Below are 21,090 nucleotides of genomic sequence, written 5' to 3' on the forward strand. Positions count from 1 at the left end.
ATTTTCTGACGTCAATATCTCAAGACCTACAACAGGTATCTTAACGAAATTTTGTATTTTAGATAAGTGAGGGGGTCTTAACAGATACTAGAAATTTGATATGCGTAAATAAAATAGATTTTGAGTTATAGGGGGGTCGAATTTGGCCCGAAATGGTTCGTGTAATATAACCCACGGCCGGTGTGTCGCTTTTTTTGCTCGAACTTGGCGGACACACTGCCGTGTGTCTAGATAAAATTATAATAGACCTGTATTTTGGTGAAAAAATAAAACAAGTCATCATAACATTAATTTATTTTCCGTTTCCTAATTACTCAATTCAGTTTCTATGAACGGCAATTGTTTTTTAATTGCGGTATCGTCGCCCGTTGTATATATCACAGTAATTTGTTCATTTTCTTTCTTATCATCCGCCATATTTTTTTCGCTAGGCAGTTTGCCGCGCTTTCTCATACAACACTGTAAATGTCTTCGTAAATCGTATTTTTTAAAGCATTTCCAGCCACAATAGTCGCATTCGAATAATCTTTCATCTGGAATTGGAAACAGCACAAACGTTAAATTATTTCACTTAGTGTTATAGGGGACATACATTTAATAAAACAGTACAGCTAGGTATTCATAACATTAAAGAAAACAAATGATAATTGAGCAGAAGTCACTTACTTAAATGTATGAGAACGTGTCTAGTCAAGACGTCTTTACGAGTAAATAACCGTGGGCAGAATCTGCACGAATATGGAGTTTCGCCGGTATGTTGTCTGGAATTTAAAAAAAAATGAGTAGGTTCTAATTTTTGTAACGGTGAAAACAATTGTTACAGCAGATCATGAGATTTAGGTACAGTCTGGTGACAGACGGACAACAAAGTAGTCTTAACGATAGGCTTTACCCTTTGAACCTATGACTATGGTATGGAAGGGGTCATAGACAACAGGAAAGTGAGTAAGCAGTTAGAACAAAATAGAACCAGTTTTACTGTAACATCTAACTATCTAAGCTAAATTGGTAACTTACCTCATATGAGTGACCAATTCAGATTGTCTATAAAAACCTTTGCCACATACTTTACACGTGGCTGAATAGTCCTTAGTATGTCGCCTCATGTGCAGAGTGAAATTGCTGAGCCTGTTCATGCTTGTACCACATATGGTACATACGTAGTCCTGAAAAGTGAAGAAAACATATTTTATTTACAAATATTTTTTGTATTTATTTAACCATTTATGTACACAGTAAACACACACGAAAGAAGTAAAACATAAAATAGTATAAAGGTGCTGCTTATTTCTAAAGAAATCTCTTCCAGCAGACCCGTAGAAGGAGAGTTAGAATATAGAGATGTAGACAGACTGTGTAAAATACTACACTACAAAGGACATATAAATAATCTACTATAATTTGAAAAATTCTCGAACTGTTAGAAAGCTACACTCTCCCTGATTAACAGGCTGGATTTTATCCCGGTACGGGCATTATTTCTCATGGGACGCGGACGAATCCGCGGGAAAACGGCTTTTTTTAACGACGTCAAAAATCATCAATTGACCCCTCCCGCTGTGGGTTAGCAGCGGTGAGGGAGTGTCAGACTCTTACTGACTAAAAACCGTCGTGTTCCGTCATAGGCCTTTTGTGTACTAGGGCCGCGGTATCTCTTTCGAACAACCCGCAGCGCAGAAAACGGCTAACGTGCAAAAGTCCGTTTGCACATTTTTTGTTACCCTTTTACTGTTAAAAATTTGAAGTAATTGGTAATTGGATATCTTCATTTAGTCTTCTCGAAATCTGTCTCCGAGAACGATATATCCATGATTCCTTGAGATAGATTTGCGCAGTTATTTTTATTACTTACGTTCTTGCTAGGTATTTTTAAAGGTTTCATGTTTGTGTGAGACGTCATATGCTTCTTTAGATTAGTTTCGGACTTAAATTCTTCCAAACAACGGTTGCATTTAAATGTTTGTTGGGGTTCCTGCAAAAAAAAAAAAAATCAACTCAATCTCTACCCAAGAAAAACATTTAAAAAGATTTCCGATACCGGGAATCGAACCCGAGCCTCCTGGGTGAGAGCCAGGTATCCTAGCCACTAGACCATATCGGATGTTAGTGAACATGTAAAATAAGCGGATTATTTTGGATACAAATTATTGGTTTCTTATGAATTACTGTCTGTATTTTCTGGGAGTAAACTAATTGAAAAAAAGTAATTACAGAATGGAAGAACACACGATGTTCTGAAAAAGGATGATGATGTTTGTACCTATAGAGTCAATAACAAAGTGACAACACCATTTCCGACTTACCCCACATTTTTTTACGTGCCTCGAGTAATTTGCACTACTATCGTTGATTTCCTTCCCACATTTATTGCACAATTTTGTTTTATTGCCTCTTTTCCGTTTTTGTTTAGGTTTTTCCACTTTTATGTTGTGCTTTTTCGTTAAATGTATAAACAAAGATCTTTCATCTCGAAATTGCTTGTTGCACAGATTACATGATGTAGTTTCTATATCAAATATTTGATTTTCAGTTGTACTAGATACTACTCCTACAGTATTCTCAGTTGTTGATTCAGGAATATGGTCGTTGTTATCAGTACATAATTTGTTAACATCAGGTATATCTACATCCATCATCATTATTTCATTTTCCTTATTATCTACAGTACCATTTTCAAGAACACTAGTTCCTTGATCAATTTCTGATTTAAAACCACCATTTCCTTTCTTGATATCATCCAATTCAAATTCTTTTGTATCATTCTGGAAGAATTCTTCGAATATTTCTATATCACCTTGTACATTGTCATATGTTTCTATACATTGTCCAATTTTCGGATTTATATTGTTAGTGGTGACTATATCAAGTTTCTCGCCAAATAATATGTTATTTATTGTTGGCGTGGAGGCAGCTGACTGTTGGTACACTGAAATAATCGAAAAAACGTATATTAATGACATTAATGTATCTATTTTAGTAAAGATTTCATTAGAAATACTTTATCAATATTACCTGGTGGGGAAACAAGTAAATCATCCAAAGAAAACTCTTTATTATCTGTATTCTTTAGTGCCTCTTCTAAATTTCTGTCTATTGTACAGGGTTTGTCTTTCAATAACGCTTCAATATTAATACTACTATTACTAATTTCAGCAGGTTGTATAGACCCAATCACATCTTTAGTTGGACATACGTTTATTTTGGTCTTATCTAAAATACTTAGATTTGGCAACTCTAACCCTCTGACTGATTTCCCAATTGCATTGATTTCTTCAAAAACTGATAATTGTTTAATACAGCGATCATCTTTGAAAGTATTACTTTCAGATCTTTCTGAATCATCAAAATTACTTAAACTCAGATCACATAATTCTCCGAGACTTTGATTTGTTTTATTTGTACAGCTGTCTGGCTTGTCAATGCTGTCAATATTATCTAGACTTAGATCTAATAGCTCTTTCAACTTTTGATTTTGTTTCACACTATTATTAACAGATTTCCCGACACCATCAATGTCATCTAAGCCATAATTGCATAGTTCCTTTAAATTATTGCGATTATTGATATCAGTTTTACTTTTTCCTTCATATTTGCCATCAATTTCATCTATATCAAAAGTGTTTATTTGTTTCTCATTATGTTCTGATTTATCAATATGATTAACTTTGTCAAGTTCAAAACCTTTCAATACATCATTATTTTTAAAAGCATCTGTAAAATCTTTTAATATTTCGGACTGTTTTTCAGTGTTTACAGAGTAAAAATTGATTTGTTCTTCCTTCTGTTCTACATACTTCTTGGGCGTGTAGCATCGATCATTGTTAACGGTGCGCGGTGTTGAAAACGGGCTGAAACTAAAAGCAATGAAATAAGTATACCTATCTATAGAATGTTACGACATGAATTTTCTTTTTCTTCACTACTGTTCAATAAAATAATATTAATAATAGCTGCCTTGTTACAAATGATGTCACAATTGTCTCAAAGCTTACCTAAAATCCAGTCTAAAATCCGTATCAATGGACATATCATCCTGCAACCAGTGTGAATCAAGTGAGTCATCCAATACATCAGCTTCTTCTTCTATAACCTCTTTAATGATTCTCGCTTCAGTGTCCGGCATCTCCTCGCCTTGTAGGATATCCGTCATGAAGTTACGGATACTCGTGCATGTTGATTCTGAAACGCACATTTAATATTTGTCAGTAAACATGATTATGAAATCCACTTAAAATTATGGGCCACAACTACCTATTCAAACTTAGTCTAAAGTACTTTCCACAGTGGAAAGGTAGTTCTTATGAAATTAAAAGCGTTTTGCAGCATTATAGTTGGCATTGGGGAAGCGTTGGACTGTGTATGCTACCCTGAGGAACACCAAAGTAGACATTACCTCAATTTACTTCATTGCAAATTTTTTGATCAATCAGGAGTCTGGTTTTTATCTCAAAAATATCTTAGAATTATTTGAAACTGATATCTCAGCTATCAAAACAAACCTTTCCTTCTTTTGGACCAGATGCAAGTTTATGACTGAGACGAAAACTATTATCACTTCTGTTTTTATTCAGTATTTTAAGTGCTTGATCTTTTTTCAGGATTGATAAATTAACGTCTAATACAAGACTAGACTATAATTCTACTTTTCAGCTGATTACTTACATGATACGTAAAAGGACTGTTACTGTTGGTGTTACTGTTACAGCCTTTTTATCTCACACGGAGAAGGAATGAGAATTAATCACCACGCTTGCATGCGGGTTGGTGATTTCAGACATTATAGTCCAGGTTTCCTCAAGAGGTTTTCCTACACCTTTTTATCAGCCATTGATGTCTAAGATATACTTAGTTTTATTGTTTAGTATAGAATTGTCATAGGTACTTACCGTTATCATCATCTCTGCATTTTTGGTTTGCTGGTGTACTGCTCCCACTTGTCATTGGAAGACTGTAAAATGCATTAACAAATTATAGATGTTCAAACTTAAGTGTCTTCATGAATAAGCAACCACGAATAGAAAAGTTTGTGAGAAGTGGAGGACAAATTAATGTAGAGAAACAACACTCAGGGTAAATGTGCCATATTTTGTTGTTCTGCCGATTCATTATCAATGGCTTTGTAGTCTTGAGCCCAAAAACTTAAGAATTAAAAATGGACCTTTTATATAACTTATACTGTCAAAGTCCTGAAGTACTGAAGGAGGGTTGCTTAAATTAGATACAGATATTATCACATTTGTCTTGCACCAGTAGGAAAATATCTATAAGTTGATAATTACCGGAATGTTAAAGTGTCATCACTATTTTTAAGGAATGTACAGAAGTCCAGAGGATCCCCAACATCTTTGATTGCTAAGTAGTTCCTAAAGCGTTTATCTGATGTCCGACACAGTTTCTTGAACTTGCAAGCTGCCTTCATGTTTAGGAAACAGTCTTTACATAGCTGGAATGTGAATGTGTCATTTCTTTTCACCTGAAATCAGGAATAGTGGAATATGACATAAAAATCAATCATATTTTACTATTTATATGAACTCAAACAATTATTGAAGCTTGTATTCATTCATTTAGCACATAATAAACAGTGTCTTCAGATTTTGTTTTTTTTTTTTTATTTGGAGGTAATTAAGACCGTGCCAAATAGATTTAGGTAAATTATTGAACGTAAACGGTGGCCACAATAATTAATTACACAGTTAGGGAAACAATAAGGATATTTAATGAAATTATTGTATATATTAATAAGTTGATTAAAATTTTACCTGCAAACCAGTGGAATAAACAAACAGTCTTCTATTCTTTTCAGTATACTGCAGCAACTCCATAGGTTCATTATATTTTATTAGACAACCTCTACAAAATCCTTCCATGGCTACAACTTAGAAGGCATTTTGGGTCGGTGGGTTGTCTTTTTTGGTATGTTTAACATTAAATCCCAAAGCTAAGTATTCATTTTAGCAAACAATTTATCTGATTTCTACTTATTTTGATTTTATTGTTTATTTGATTTGTTGACTTCGAGTCCCTAGGGCCGTCATTTGACGTCTGTCTGTGTGACATTGAAGCGTCATTGCGTCAAACAAAAACCACTCATTTTCATTTTTTACGAGTATTTTTCAAATGATGCTTAAAATCCTCTTATATCCTGATATTAACCGGGAACGCAATTAATGTATTGCCATTAAATGAAACAAAATCGTAATTATTTTATTTATTCTAAACTAGATTACTTTTTTAAAATGATAACGAATTATTAATTTTCACTTCTATTTATTTTACTTACCACCTTGATTCATGACGTTATAGTTTTCATCATATTTTTACTTCCAATCTTGCGAATAGAGTATTTAGAGGTATGTATATTATGCATACTTTGCCATATTAATTTCTAGATAAATCGAATAAATTGCTAAATAATGTTTGTGGTCTTACTGTATTAATATATTTTACAATTGGTTGAGAAAAACATAAAAAGTATAAAAGCCGTAATTACTTTGTTCTGGTAGCGCGAGAAAAAAAATACACATTGTATTATTTCAATTTTCTACATTTTTCAATGCCTTTTATGGTAACATTGCTCTTAATGCCATTGTCATCTGACAAAGAATGGAATGACAACAAAGAATGAATGGTTTATAATAAGACGTCTATTGCTAGAAATAAACAGTGTCGATTCCACTGTGAATAAATATCAATTTATTTAAAAATGGAGAAAAGCGGGGAAACTCAAGTGACTATTAAGAAGCCGGGCCGAATTCTGCACTTCAGCGATGGGGTTGAAGAAGAAATAGAGGAAGAAGTGGCCACGGAATTAGCGACTGAACCTCAAGAAACAAATGTGGATCCGGTGAGTAAGCGATACATACATTTGTTTGTTTTATTACCTTCGACTGAGGTCAGGCCTTGGTGAATTCGTTTCTAATAATATCTATGACGATAAGGCTGGTTTTATTGCGTACAATTTACATTCGATTTCTTCTCACTTAAGTTTTTAATAAGTTCCTTTCAATTAGAGGAAATCAAAACAATGAGTTGATTTTTATTATGTATTAATCTTGATTGGAATGCCATGTTCATGTACATGGTTATGAATCTTCTCATTATATATAGATAAACAAAGATACACAATATTACAATTATTTAGCATGCAGTTCCAGTTACAGCTGTTACAGTTACATTACTGAACTGATCTTCACAAATAAAAAAGGCATAAACATAAACTTATTCAGCATTCTATACTTTACAGAAAACGTTATCATGGGGCCCTTGGTTTTCGCACTACGCATGGAAGTCCGGCAACAAGGTACTGAACGCAGTAGATTATGCAGGGGAATCACTGGCTGGTTTCTTTGGCATAACTACTCCAAAGTACCAAATAGAAATAGATGAATATGAACGAATGAAAGAAGAAAAGAGGAAATTGGATGAAGACGCGGCTGGTTGGGTGCCGAAGAATGGAGGCGGGGACATACCTTTAGTACTTAACGAACCTATCAAGGTTCTTGATAAGCCTGCAGAAGTTTAATGGCATTAATTTAATATATAAAATTTATTTCCCTCCAATCTTTACATGACTAGTCTATTCCTGATTAAACAGACTAGTATTTCTTGTAATCGAGACCAACTTTTAACTATGCACTTCAATATGTTGTGAAATTATTGCAGTATTTTGCTTAGAATGGCTTAATGAATCTTTGTAGGTGTGTATGTCTCACATATTTAATCTGTGAACATAAGTTTTTTGGAAAAATTCTAAATGTTAGTATAATAGGGTTTTATAGAATTTTTATGCAATTGAAAACAAGGCTGGAAACTGGTTTTACAGGTCAATCCTCAAAGTTAAGTCAAGAGACATATTGACATATAAATGATTTTATTTATGTGTATTATTTACCAAATTGTATTCTTGATTTTCAACTGATTGGTAAAAATGGGTATTTTAATGTCTAACAATTGTATGAGCATTTCTAACATAGAATTAAAGTAAAAATAAAAGTAGTGTGCTAATGTAATTCGCATAATATTAATTATTATTGTATAGCAAGGAACTGAAAGGATAAGAGCTTTATTTTATTGTATGTTATATATATTGTTAAGAATGTTTTATTAAATAATATAATTTATTTTATTTTAAACATTAGTTGAAAATGTTCTGTATAAATTGTATTTTTAGTAATTTGACTGGCTTAAAGCTGTATTTTATTATTGGGATCCACATCCATTTCGTGTGGGTTTCCCTTTGAAGGCTGTTAACATTTCTAATGATGTATTTTGCCGAAATCTTTAATTTATACCATCTGTTTCTGCTGCTTACATATCTCCGTTAATAAGTCCGAATATGTCGTCGGTAAAATTAGCACTTAATGAATTTTACGAATGAGACTAAAATGTGGTACGACTAATGTTTGATATATGATGTAGAATTAAATATACATTTCATAGAAACTACATCTTGTTGTTATTGATTTCTGTCGACATTCACAATCATTATAATATTATCCTTATCACTATCACACCACGCACTTTATAAAGGGGAAAGTATGTGTGGTATTTACTCTTCAAGCGTAAAACGGAACGGAAACACATTACGGACTTTAGTCCATTGTGTTTTACTACGTTTAAAATGTAATTAAAATTAAATCAGGCAGAAATATAACTCGTATGTTAGAATAACACCTATAGCGATTTCAAAGTACCTAAAGTGGCTACTTTAGGTACTTTGAAATCGCTTATACCGCTGGTGGAAGCCGGAAAAACTGTTATTAAAAAGGGGCACTATATTATAATGTTTAATATATAATTAATTTTATACCGTAAAAATAATGGCTCGTTAATATACATCATATTTAATAGTGTTTCTTAACAAATTCTAATAAGAATGTTATTCAAAGGTGACGCTAGATGTCACTGCTATCAGGGCTCACAATTTTGTGCATACTGCCATCTGTTGTGCAGTAGCAAAAACTAAATTGTCAAGTTCGTTTTCATTTGTTTAACAACTTAAAGCTAGGTGGTAGTGTTAATGCAAAATTTCTATATTTAATCATTCTAAATAAAGTCCATAAACATAAATAAAATAAGGAGACTGACAGAAAAAATAATAATGGAAATGAAAACTTTTATTAATTTTGTTAGTGTCCAAACTTACATTGTACACATTGTACAAGTTGTGGTTAGTGTGGTTATTTATAGTAGGTATTTTAGATGCTGACTTTCAGATTCACTTTTAGTTCATAAAAGATATTTAGTTTAGAAAAAAAGCCAGTCATAGGATTTTTGAATCAGTAAGTAGTCATTCTTTAGATAAACAACCTTATTTCAGGCTGGTTAAAGTCCAAACTCGCTCGGTACTCTGCCATATTATAAATTATACCCCTCCGTAATAGAAAAGGTGCTAAGTAGTGTCAATTTTGTTATGTGATTTAAGACTTTATATCTACGAAATAGGGTTGAATATTGTGTGGCAAATTACCATATGTTATTGTTTGTCGGTGTTTAGCATGTGATATGTCGAAATGTAAACGGTTCGAGCGGTGTCCGCAGATCAATATGCGTGTTGCGCGGCCCGTGAGGGTGTTCGCCCCATGCGATTGGCCAGCGTATGGGGGGCGGGGCGAACGTGTGAGGCGGCGCGCGTTCTCGCAAGCGACGCGCCGTTTTGGCGCCAAATTGGGCAATAGGCATTCCATTTTCAAGTTTCGCGAATGAGTATTAGGCTGTAAGCCACTAAGATAAGCTAAGGCCGTAGACTAGGGTAATACTTTTCGAATTTTATCGTCTATGGTACGACCCGTACGACTTTGAAGTAGAGGTTTGGGACTCACTAGAAGTTTGTATTGTGAGGGAAAACTTTAACTTTTTCTCATTATTATTGATGAGATGCTGACTAAGTGTCAGGTACCTATTTCTTTTTTTTTCTTATCAGTCTTACACGATACAAAATATCAAAAACGTGTAAGTAGGTAGATACCTAAATAGAGTAGGTAGGTACCTACTTACCTAGTTGAGTATTTAGGTGGTAGGTAGGTAGGTAAGTGGGCACCTACCCCACCATCACCATTACCTAAAGCCTAATCTCTATCTATTAAAGAAATAGTTCTACCTATCCTATAACTTAAGTAGGTACCTACCGTCCCATCTTATTTATCAATTTTTATTATTTATTTATTTACTTATTTTATTTAGGAACTGCTGGGTACCTACATTCTTAGAAAAACCTAACCTATCCTAATGTTAGCAACCTATCCACACGCAGGGCCCCAGGGTAGGGGCTATTAGGGTCGAAGCCTGCGGGATTGTTCGAAAGAATTAGGTTCCGCAATTCTGGTACAGACCTACTTACCTACTAAAAGGTAGGTACCAAACAGAGGTAGGCTGTGCCCGTAGCTTAGTTAACATCATGGGATTCCCCAGATGCTTGAAACTTCCTAAGAAATATTTACTTACTTACTCAGGATTCGTTATTCTAGGATAAAGTTCTCATGATTCATACCTGCCATAATCTTACCTTTTTTGTGGAGATATATACTTACTTACCTATGGTATGTAGTTTCCCTGGAGACCTAGGTACGCCTAACTAAGGAATTATCAACCAAGCTCAAATAAAATCTGGCCACTATCCGCTGTTGTGGCTACCACCAACACCAATCCATAAATAACATTCCTTCCCATTTAAAAATAAAATTTACGACAAACGCATGTAATTATTAACTAATTCAATAACTCGTTAACAGTGCAGGTCATTCCGGACAATATGGCACGGGACAATAAACACGAACCAAGGTTGCCAGTTGAAAAAATATTGCGAATTAAAAAAGGCGCGTGGTCTGGCCAACTGGTTCCAAAAAGTTTAAACGAACTTGAAATTCTGGTTTTTGGTACGCGTTCCGTATTGTGTTAGAATTTTGCGCGGATTTGCCAAACATAATGATTTTCTATGGATTGAACTAGTTTTGTAGTGCAGTTCTGAAAAGGTGTTAGTTTGGCAAAATTGTGTTGCAATGGTTGGCAAGGGATTATTATATTTTGTCAGCTGTTTCAGCACGCGAATTAAAAACTGGTTAGGTAGATAGGTAGGTACTGGTTTTAAAAAGCCTTTTTTGAAAGTAGGCTGAAAATCAGCACTTTTCTAAAGTCAGAATTAGATACATGAGACAGCCCCCAAAAACGGCCATCGTTCACCACTTCCTACTTACTTATCTGTTATTTATTACTGGGAAGAAGAAGTAAGTATCTTACCTACTTGGTACCATACATACATCATTATGAACACAAAAAGTGTGATCTTACTATAAACTAGCAAATGTAGCCTATGTACCTACCTACATATCTATATTGAGTAAGAAAACAAACATCATACCTACCTATCTTACTCATTTAGTTGAGCACAAAAATAAACGCATTTAGTGAGACACAGTGTAAAGTGTTCTCAAAACGATTTCATACTTGAGTAACTTTTTATCTATTCATTCGCCCATGTGCTGAAATATTCTCCGTCTGGAAGAAAGCGTGTCTAACAACTTACCTACCTACTTATAAGTATATGTAAAAACCTTTACCTCGCTATGATGATGATGATGTCCTCCTAGCCGATTATCGGCTACGGCGGCTGTTCTCATGTAAGGAGATTAGCCAACTGCGCAGGACATTATAGTGCACAAGCATTTGCGCAGACACAGGTGCACTCCCTATTCCTTCACTCTCATAGCCCGATGGGACGGCAATCCGACACGACCGGAAAGAGATCAGGCGCAGGACCGACATTTACGTGCTCTCCGATGCACGGGTGAATCAATCACCAACTTCCAGGCTTCGGGCTGCTTTGTGAAAGTCTTCTAAAACCCACAAAGCGATTTCGGCCCGACTTGGGAATCGAACCCGAGACCTCGTGCTCAGCAGCCACACTTGCAACAACTAGACCAACGAGGCAGTTACCTCGCTATAGTTATGTATCAAATAGATATAGGTACTTACGTATGTAGGTATGTAAACAATATTCCAGTAGCTGCCTAGTGATTATTTAAAGCAAGCAGCTTTAAAAGCTTATCTCCCGACATTAACTTCAATAATTCACATTACCTACTTCGGTATGTACAAAATTTTCCTATTACAACCATTCTGTTGGCCAACTAATACCTCCATAAATCAGTTAAACAAATGCGGTTAACTGCTATGTTCTCCTCATGCATGCTTACTCGATTGATGGTCTAATGTCACATATCTATCTAAGCAGCAACCAAGTAGGTCCCATAGGTTCGCATAAAATTTCTTCTTAAAGGTAGCTATAATGAGGAAAGGAAAGGATCAAAAAATGAAAACATTTTTCAAAGAACGTTACTTTTATTTTGCAAATCAATTTCACAATTTACATAACAAATACTTGATACAATTTAATAATATCTATTATTTATTCAATCCAGGTAGAATGCAACTATTATGCGTTCGATATTCAAATTTTTGCACAGACGGCCTTTCAACCCTAGGCAGATGTTCTACTTTTAACTTTGCATGCATTCGCAGTGTTGTTTATGAAAAAAAAATCTTTTGTGGCCATTTACAAAATAAAGCTTGCAACACAATACCTCATGCAAATTAGCAACGAACCTCAAACGTTAGATCGTAAATGCATTTTATTTCTTCGCGAATTTGGACTGTATTATCGTGAAATAAGCATTCAAAATGAATTGCATAACTTAATCTTTTTATTGCAAGCCTTGGTATAGTAACTTTAAACTCTAATTGTGTGCAAATAGAGTTCCAAGTCTCTTGCAAAACTGAAATCGAAAATAAAATTTGCATAAACGACGCACACCTTTCGCGTTGATCCTTTTTATGCAATTTGACTGACAGTTTTTATTGAATAGTGGATATTATTAGAATTTTTGTACCTATATATACCGGTGTTTATATACTTCCTATTTTTTACAAAGAACTAAACCATACCTACCTATAGATACAACATAATTTTAAATAAGTACTGAATTTCAAAATTTTGGCATTTCAATTTTGCTGATCCCAAAATAATATATATCAGAGATTTTCGGACAGATGTCATACAAGACTTCAGGCCTTCGAAATTTCAAAAATCGAATTACGAATTAAGAAAAAATAAACTCGAATATTAACAAAAAAGTTTTTAATGCAACATAAAAAAGTTTCGTTCCCAAATGGCGTTCGTCCAAGCCACCTTAAATATTAGTGGGTTGCCTTTGCCTAAGTTTCGCTGGTTCCAGCTCATCTAATATGCACATCCGTGGCACCGCTAGTTACACACGAGGGGAACATTTCCGGTGCATAAATAATAACAATAAATTGTTAACTATTAGAAGGGGTGTGCTTGTATGCAAAATAGTTTGTTCGTTTGTTGCTGGGTTTTGCAACGTGTGTTCGCCGGTTTGGTTTCGAGTAGAAGAGTTTTGATTTAGTTTGAAATGCATTGGAGAATAGGTAGGTATGATTTGCTTATTAATATTGTACCTAAGTTACTCTCCTGATCAATATACCATAACAATAATATACTGTGGATTAAGTTAAAAAGAATCATAACACTTCAGTTTTCGTATATTTGGCCTCTATACATTTATCCTCTTACGTATTTTGAGAAGTAAATAATACATAAATGCCAGCCATTTTATTGTATCTTATTTCCTAAAATAAATAAAAAGAATACATTTTGACAACACCTTGTACGAGATTACCTAAAAATAAATACTACCCAACGGACGCATTATTCGCCGAATATCAAAAACAGATAAACTGATAACTGCAAAATACAAAACAAAACCAGTTCTGACCGCTTTACGTAAAAAAAAAAAAATTCGCAAGAACCAGTTTGCAAACCCTAAACTGCAGAGGGACACTTAAAAAGTTTTAATATAAGCACAATGGACGAGGAACGAATAACGGGTGGGCAGTGTCCATACAATGGGCATACTAGCCGATTAATTCGCTACACAATGACCAGGGGCTAGGCCGAGAGGTCATATTTAGGTAGAGGGGTTAAGGGTCAGTGAGGGTTACCAGTAAATAGGACCGTATGCTCAATGTTAGGGGAGTGACGGCCGACCAAGTTTTGGAAAACATGTCGCCGTTGACGGGTTAGGAAATTTATGTGTTTTCGTGTTTGCTTTGCTGATTTTAGGTTTTGATGTTATGTGCTTGAATGGGTTTTATGAGTGGTTTTGGAAATATGGTTTTGTGATGACTTATATGATTTATTTGACTATTTTCATGCCATCTAAAAAAGGGCCAAAGTCACATAAGTATTTACCTAAGCACAAGACATATCATGATACACAGTGCAGACCTAAACGAGTTTTTGTTCCTCACATTTGCTGCATGAAATTCCGTAGGCATATGTAGGTACCTTAAAAGCACTGACAAATCTCTATATTTAAGCACTTTATGTCCCTCAAGCACACACAGCTTTAATTCATTACAAACTTAGTCTAGCTTATGCAGATACACAATTCCAACACCCAAACCTACAAACTCGTATCTTAATTATAAAACCACGTAAGTAAAAAAAAGTCAACGAGTTCAAAATACTTGAACATAATGACATCAAATAGAATTGGAAGCGATAGTTATCGTTCCAAATAAAGCACTCTTCTGTCAAATTGAAAATATGTGGCGCATGCGTGCCAAGTGTGAAATTGTTGATCATATCTCTTGGCTTTTGTCTGATAGTTTTTTGTCTGGTACAATAGACCATAGAGGTTTTAAAGGGTTAGTAGTAGTGCACTTTCTTATAAAGATGGTTTGAGATTTATTGGAGGATTGATTTTATCAGTGATTTTTTAAATTAATTAATTTTAAACAATTAAATATATTTGAATGGTAGCGTATATCTACATACCTAAGTAAAAATTATTAAGGAATAAAAAAATGTAAAGGAATAAAATACCTAGGTAGGTAATTAAAGAACAGCGTAAGTATGGTTGAGAGCTGTTTCTCTTTAAGGTCATAAAAATCAACTCCAAGACAAGAAATTCTGCTTTCTCTTTTTTATTTAGATTTGGAAATAACTTATTGATTTTCTAGATACTTCTGCAAACAATTAATTATGTAAGAAGATACAATATTTACCTACAATAAGCACAGATAACCTACAAAAAAAATCGTCAGTTCGCAAACGCAAATTCAACTTTAACACCGATATAACGAACCGTCACGAACCGCACACGCAGGGTTAACTCTTTGTACGTCACATTAAAAAAAATATATTCAATGCACTACCGACGTGTCTAACCCTTTCGCGGCGCACAAAAAGACCAATTTTATATGCGTACCCGGTGTCTCATTTCAATAAAGTGTAATAAAAAAAAAAGATAAAACTTTTTTACCCACGATTCTTTGGGGTCACATTTTTTATAAGGGTTGAATCCTTAATTTGCAACAAGGTGCATCGCAGGCAAAGTAGGGTGCATCGAGAGATTTAAATGAGTTCTATAGTGAAAAAGTCGATGGGGTACAATATGGTGCTTCGTTATTTTTTCCCATAAGCGATATGACAAAAGATGTTATGGTGTTTGCCGGTGATGTGTCGAACGTTAATATTGTTGACCTCACTTTCTCATGATCTGTTTAGAAATGGTTTTTAAACTGCTCGTCTAATATTTTGGAGCAATCTTTTGTATAACATTTTTAATTATTAATATTTTGTTCAAAAATGTGCTGTAATATGTCCCTAGTGTTGTATAGTCCCTACATTCTTAATAATGAAGCTGGAATTTTGTTTCTTAATTTTGTTACACACAAATAACTACACCTTAGTATGTGTTTTACCACCAACCAAGCTTTTCTAGCTAACTTCAACGAGCCTAATACAAAATCATTGACAGAAACGTACTCAAACATCTTATACGTTGCTATTTACGTAATTATCTATGTACCGCGAACCGCGATACATGCTCGCTTGCAGGATTAAATATTCAGACGGCGTCTTAAATTATTAACGCGTCCATTACTGCTTGCTATCAATCAATAAGGCTTTGGTTTTGAGATGAGAGATTGTAAAATGTATCTTAAGATAAGGCAGTGTGAGCTATATGTTGGGCTAGGCGATCCAAAACTCGAGTAACGCACAGTTTAGCTTAGCTTAGCACGTACTTAGCATGTACTTAGCAAATATGGTTCGAAACGAGAAAAGTACTACTCAGTATCTGTGTTCTAAGACTTATATGTAGATATTGAATCTATCTTCTACTTATAAGATAAAGCGTTTATTTATTACTTAGGTGCAAATCGAAATAAATATCAAAAACGAAAATTATGTAAAAAACATGTCACCAAAGCGTGCTGCCGTTTCAAGCACTACTAAAATAGTCATCAACAAAAAAAAAACTTTTATACATAGGTAATAATACCCAAAAATTAATTTTAAATTGAAAACCTCTATAGACAGCAAACCTCTTTACGTAAATGATCTCCCCGTCATAATCCCTGGTACCTGTAGTATCGCAACGGGCAATTTTAGCGTTCTGTCCTGTACAGGATTTCCCTTTGCGCCGTGTGCCTTCATACAGGAAAACGTTACCCCCTACACACCCGTTGAAACACCCACCCACCCTGCTTAGTTGACGAATAAAGTGAGGGGTAAGATGGGAGAGAGTAGCAGGAAACAGAACGGACAAAGGAAAGCATAGTTTTAAGTTCATCATCTGCCTAGCTTTATTCCAACTATATTGGAGTCGGCTTACATAAAGCGACTGCCTGCCTCTTCTGGCCTCCAAAACCCAGTTTCTTTATGTGATGAACTATCTTCATAATCATAGCTTTTGTACTTATTATAATTTGTTTTATTTAATTTTTGTTATCTTTTAGTCTTCTTTTTTGTAACCATATACGCTCTTCAGAAATAGGTAAGTAGATCCCATAAAAGACATAACTGAGTTTCTTAATCCGAAAAGAAGACATCAATTACTGTAGTCTTCGGTAGGCACACAATTTAAAGAGTTCACAAATTTACTTTCTCCAAAATCGCTGCCATCCTCGTACTTGGAGCAAACACCTAAACATGCGTTACAGGGCCACCCTGCTTAGGCGACCAAACAGCGGGGTGGGTATGTACCTACGCCATCGCATGATATATAGTGCCCCTTAAACTTAAACGGATTACCTTTGATATATTACGTGGATTCGCAATTCAATCTCGGATAGTCGATCTCTCGTATATGTGATTGCTTTTTGAAAGACATTTGTTGTAATTACGTGTCGTCGTGGATCGAATATAGATATCGATGTGGGATTTTAAGTGCTGGCTATGGGCTGGATATGAAGTGGATTGGGGATGAGATGGTCTGAAAGTGGTCAGTATGAAGGAAAGTACTTACGTGCAACAGTACTTACATGCATCAAAAGACTTAATTTGACTAAAGGATGACATATCAGCCTTTTCTGTGTAAAAGGCGCTAAGTTCTTTGAGTCTCTGATTCTAGCGTCCACTACAAAAAAATATTGTAAGTATTGCAAAAAGGTTTTGTCTTTCCCCACCATCACCAAGACTCGACGAAAAAAAATTATAATCGACGTGGTAACTTTAAAACTTCGACATAACTATTTATAAAACAATATTACTCAGAGTTCCGCTTAATAACGAGGTATTTCTTACATATCTACAAACAAGGATGTAGTAGCTACACATTCGAAAAATTCTTCAGCAATCTTCGTACTTTTAAATTAAAACGTACTCCGAAGGTAAGGGTGGTTCCCCCTGGATCTCAGGTTGGTTGCTGTGAAACAAACCACAATGCGGGGTGCGCATCACACATCCTTTCATCACTTGCCAAGGAGCGAAGGGCATGCGATATCGGAGTATGAAGTGATGGCTTGTAGATGCGGTATTTTTGGGGCTTGATTTAGAAAGACATTCATTTGGTAAGACCAAATGGTTAGTTAGGTTAGTAATACAAGTAAGTGCAACTGTGAAGGATGGTATTGTAAAATTTGACGAAGCAGTCATCATCATATTAGGTACTGCATATAATTTACACAACATAAACCAGAATTTTAAATTTAATGTTTGTGAGACTCTAAATCACAGCAAAAAAAGCTTAATTTGGAAAACATTATTATGCATTTATATACTCCTGGTTCGATGCAAGACACAAGAACATACTGTTATTAATTTAATTTTTATGCTTTCACTCTAAGTAAAACGTAGTTCAAAATTGCTACGAAATCGGCTACGGATTTCCCAACGAACTACGCGTCGTAGCAGCACGCTACGAAGAGCAAAAAGCAATACACTTCGAGCAGATTTATTGACCGCATCAGGAGAGAATTTTCCAACAAATAGACGCTGCAGCGACATATCGGCGCTTCGATAGGGCGTGTACGAGGGAGCGCGTGGACAGGCATTCGAAATGAAGAGTGCTCCACAACTGCGTCTGTCTGCCCTCTGATGTTGTGTTGGCTGGAGACTGATTTTTATTTTAACGCTCTTTTCTTTGGCAAAGGTATTTTTATACGACATAATTTTAGTACCTATCGCAGGTCACCTTGGTCGCGTTGTGATCGCTAGCGCGAATATTGAATATAGGCTCGGCTCTATTTAATTCCAAAATTTTTATGCCATAAAAACAGTTACCAACCCAGAATTATGTAATAGATTTTTTGTCACTATATGTTTTGTTTTTTTTTTGCCTGTCCAAATAATGTCAGAACTAACCTTAATTGGTTCACTTAGGTACACGGATCATTGACAAAATAACTTATTGCATTTTCACACAAACGGAAGCACCACATAGTCCAAAAAACAGCAAAAAAAACTCCCACTCCACACTTACAAACCTACACAAGGGTACCACTCATATCTTGGGCCGCAACTCCCGCTTGCTAATGGCGACCAACGTTTATATTGAAATACTCCATCGAATTGCTGTTGCTCCGCGCAGGCATCTCGGATGAGGACGATGCACTCTGTTCCACTTTAATATGGACCTCCATGGTTTATGGTGGGTTTGTGACAAGGAGTTCTTAGTTGCGTATAGCGGAATGTTCTTGGAAAGGCCTTTTGTTGTGGGGGACAGAAATTAATAGGGCTAAAAGTTGGGATGTAATATTTTTTGGCAGTTTACAATAACCGAATGTTTGGTTGGTTCTGCTGGAATTATATCTCCTATTTGGAACTTGGAACTAATGAGTAGTCAGAACATCTTTCAAAAAATAAAAGCTACTTTTTTCCGCAGTATAAATGCCTTCATGGTTGACTTTGATCAACACAAATGCCAACTCGCATCTATAAATTCAAATTGTAATCAGAGAGCCGATATGGCCGTCGGAATTCGAGGAAGCCGCGAAAAATCTCCAAAAGACTGCGTCCGTCCTTTTTTATTTTCATTAAAACTGTCATTCACGTCCAGAATATTCTCATAAGCAATACTGAACAACAAACCGTGAAGCTATTTACATTTCAGGTAGCGAGCAGACAATTCGCGGCCGGTTGTCATGGTTACGGCAAGATGGCGGCCGTCTGCTGCGGTTTCAAACTTCGCCTCTAGTTCCAAATTGTTCCAGGAGTATTTTAGAGCGGCGTACGTATGTACGAACGTGCATAATTACATTATGTACGCCCGGCTATATACCACGGTCCCACTAATTACTGGTACGGTTCGCAAAGGAGTTCCGAACATACATAGATTAAGAGGGAATTTGTCGTGGAGTTTTGAATAGTTGGCTTGTGTGTTATGTCATCCGATCATATGTATACCTATGTAGTGCCTTAATACTTGAGCTTTGCCTGCTTTAAAAAAAACAATTTAAAATATTTATTTCTACTTAGGTACTAAGTAGGTAGATATTACATTTTTTGTTTCGAAGTGTTAATTCATCATCACATGGTTTTCGTTTACATACATATGTAAATGATCTTCTTTCCTAACTGAGTATTGGTAGGTAAAACTATAGTTTATATTGGTCTTACAAATTCTGCCCCTAGATGCTTGCAAGACCTTTAGCAGTCCTCCTAATGCATTTGGAGGAAGTTTATCCAGAAAAAAGGTAACAAACCAACTTCAGCTTACAAATATCGAACCTATTTACTTTTTTCGTCGCAAACTTTTTTGCAGCCAGTACTCCTGAAGGATTAGTTAAGGAGAATTTAATAAGAGTTCCTTAGATAAGTGTAGCGAGCGCTCTTCTATCTAATGCTCATCAACTTAAACACCTCTTGAGGACGGAGCTGCGCAGGTCACCTGAACGACGGGATTTTCGTAATAATGTGTCATATTCGTAGTCTTTGTAGTGTACATACGACAGACTATTACGTGTGAGTGTGGGTTTTTAATGGGGTTAATTGAAAAGATCTTTCAACTTTCACTTTTGAGATCTGTTCATTTTGCTTTTTTACAAATAGCATCTTTTTTGTAGTTTGACAGACACTAAGTTACTTTACAAAAAAAATCACTCAATTTATGCGTATTAATTAGTTTGGGAGTTTGAATGAAAATGTGTTATCATTTGTTTTTCTATCCAAAACCTCACCTGGCTGTGTTGTTAAATATAGATATAATCTAGGCAAAGCACTAGGTTTTTGGAAGCTTGCCATATGGGTGGAGGTCATAGGTGGAAACGGACGAAGTTATAAGTACGAAGTCCGGGGAATCACGTTTGCGTTTATTTGTTTCAGATATATTAAAGCTGGAACTCTTTATTATGAGGGCGAACATTGTTAACGTTTTCGAGTAAGTAATCGAAGTCCGACCTGTTTTAAATTTTAAAGTGATCGAGAAAAACAAATAATACCTGTCAACATGTCTGGCCGAAGGTGTTACAACCTCACATTTTGTTTTTTTTTATTGCGAAAACACCAAAATACTTTTACTAAGAAGCTCACAGAAGTATAAAAAACCTAAATAAATCCTTAAAAAATTTAAATCTAGTGTTGCTTGGTCTTTGTTTTAGTGCCTCGTCTCCAATCTTTTATTATGAATAGCCGGCTCGTAAAAGTGTCTTAAGAGCTAAAGTCATGAATTCTGCACAGGATTTTTATGTTATATGGCATACATGCTCCGTTTTAGGTGCCTATATGACAAATGATTACTTATTTATTTTTCTTTTGTTTTTTTGACACTACGCACGGGTTTAAAC

General features: G+C 35.2%; 2 protein-coding genes and 1 non-coding gene across 3 annotated transcripts; 1 reads left to right on the top strand and 2 right to left on the bottom strand.

Moving 5' to 3' along the window:
• Nucleotides 1–279: 279 nt before the first annotated feature.
• LOC124636503 lies at nucleotides 280–6,056 on the bottom strand. Its single transcript, XM_047172618.1, has 10 exons — nucleotides 5,763–6,056; nucleotides 5,280–5,473; nucleotides 4,887–4,948; nucleotides 3,993–4,179; nucleotides 3,013–3,854; nucleotides 2,304–2,926; nucleotides 1,853–1,972; nucleotides 1,018–1,166; nucleotides 667–761; nucleotides 280–533 (listed from the first exon to the last, which is right to left on the bottom strand). Exons 1-10 carry the CDS (start codon nucleotides 5,868–5,870, stop codon nucleotides 307–309), a joined length of 2,607 nt encoding a protein of 868 aa, XP_047028574.1. The 5' UTR covers nucleotides 5,871–6,056; the 3' UTR covers nucleotides 280–306.
• On the bottom strand, nucleotides 2,030–2,101 carry Trnae-cuc. The gene has a single exon. It is a non-coding gene; the product is annotated as a tRNA-Glu (tRNA).
• Nucleotides 6,057–6,621: 565 nt separating the features above from the next.
• Nucleotides 6,622–8,448, top strand: LOC124636523 (protein FAM177A1). The gene is made up of 2 exons (XM_047172643.1): nucleotides 6,622–6,847; nucleotides 7,247–8,448. Exons 1-2 carry the CDS (start codon nucleotides 6,707–6,709, stop codon nucleotides 7,523–7,525), a joined length of 420 nt encoding a protein of 139 aa, XP_047028599.1. The 5' UTR covers nucleotides 6,622–6,706; the 3' UTR covers nucleotides 7,526–8,448.
• Nucleotides 8,449–21,090: the final 12,642 nt, after the last annotated feature.

The sequence above is a fragment of the Helicoverpa zea genome, chromosome 14 (assembly GCF_022581195.2).
Source record: "Helicoverpa zea isolate HzStark_Cry1AcR chromosome 14, ilHelZeax1.1, whole genome shotgun sequence".
Lineage (NCBI taxonomy): Eukaryota > Metazoa > Arthropoda > Insecta > Lepidoptera > Noctuidae > Helicoverpa > Helicoverpa zea.

Excerpts from the sequence above, each read along its gene's own strand:
- LOC124636503 (XM_047172618.1), bottom strand. The coding sequence starts at position 5,870 with ATGGAAGGATTTTGTAGAGGTTGTCTAATAAAATATAATGAACCTATG. Across the intron at positions 5,474-5,762 it reads TTTATTCCACTGGTTTGCAG|GTGAAAAGAAATGACACATT; the intron begins GTAAAATTTTAA and ends TCCTGATTTCAG. Across the intron at positions 3,855-3,992 it reads GATTTTAGACTGGATTTTAG|TTTCAGCCCGTTTTCAACAC; the intron begins GTAAGCTTTGAG and ends CATTGCTTTTAG.
- LOC124636523 (XM_047172643.1), top strand. The coding sequence starts at position 6,707 with ATGGAGAAAAGCGGGGAAACTCAAGTGACTATTAAGAAGCCGGGCCGA. Across the intron at positions 6,848-7,246 it reads AAGAAACAAATGTGGATCCG|AAAACGTTATCATGGGGCCC; the intron begins GTGAGTAAGCGA and ends TATACTTTACAG.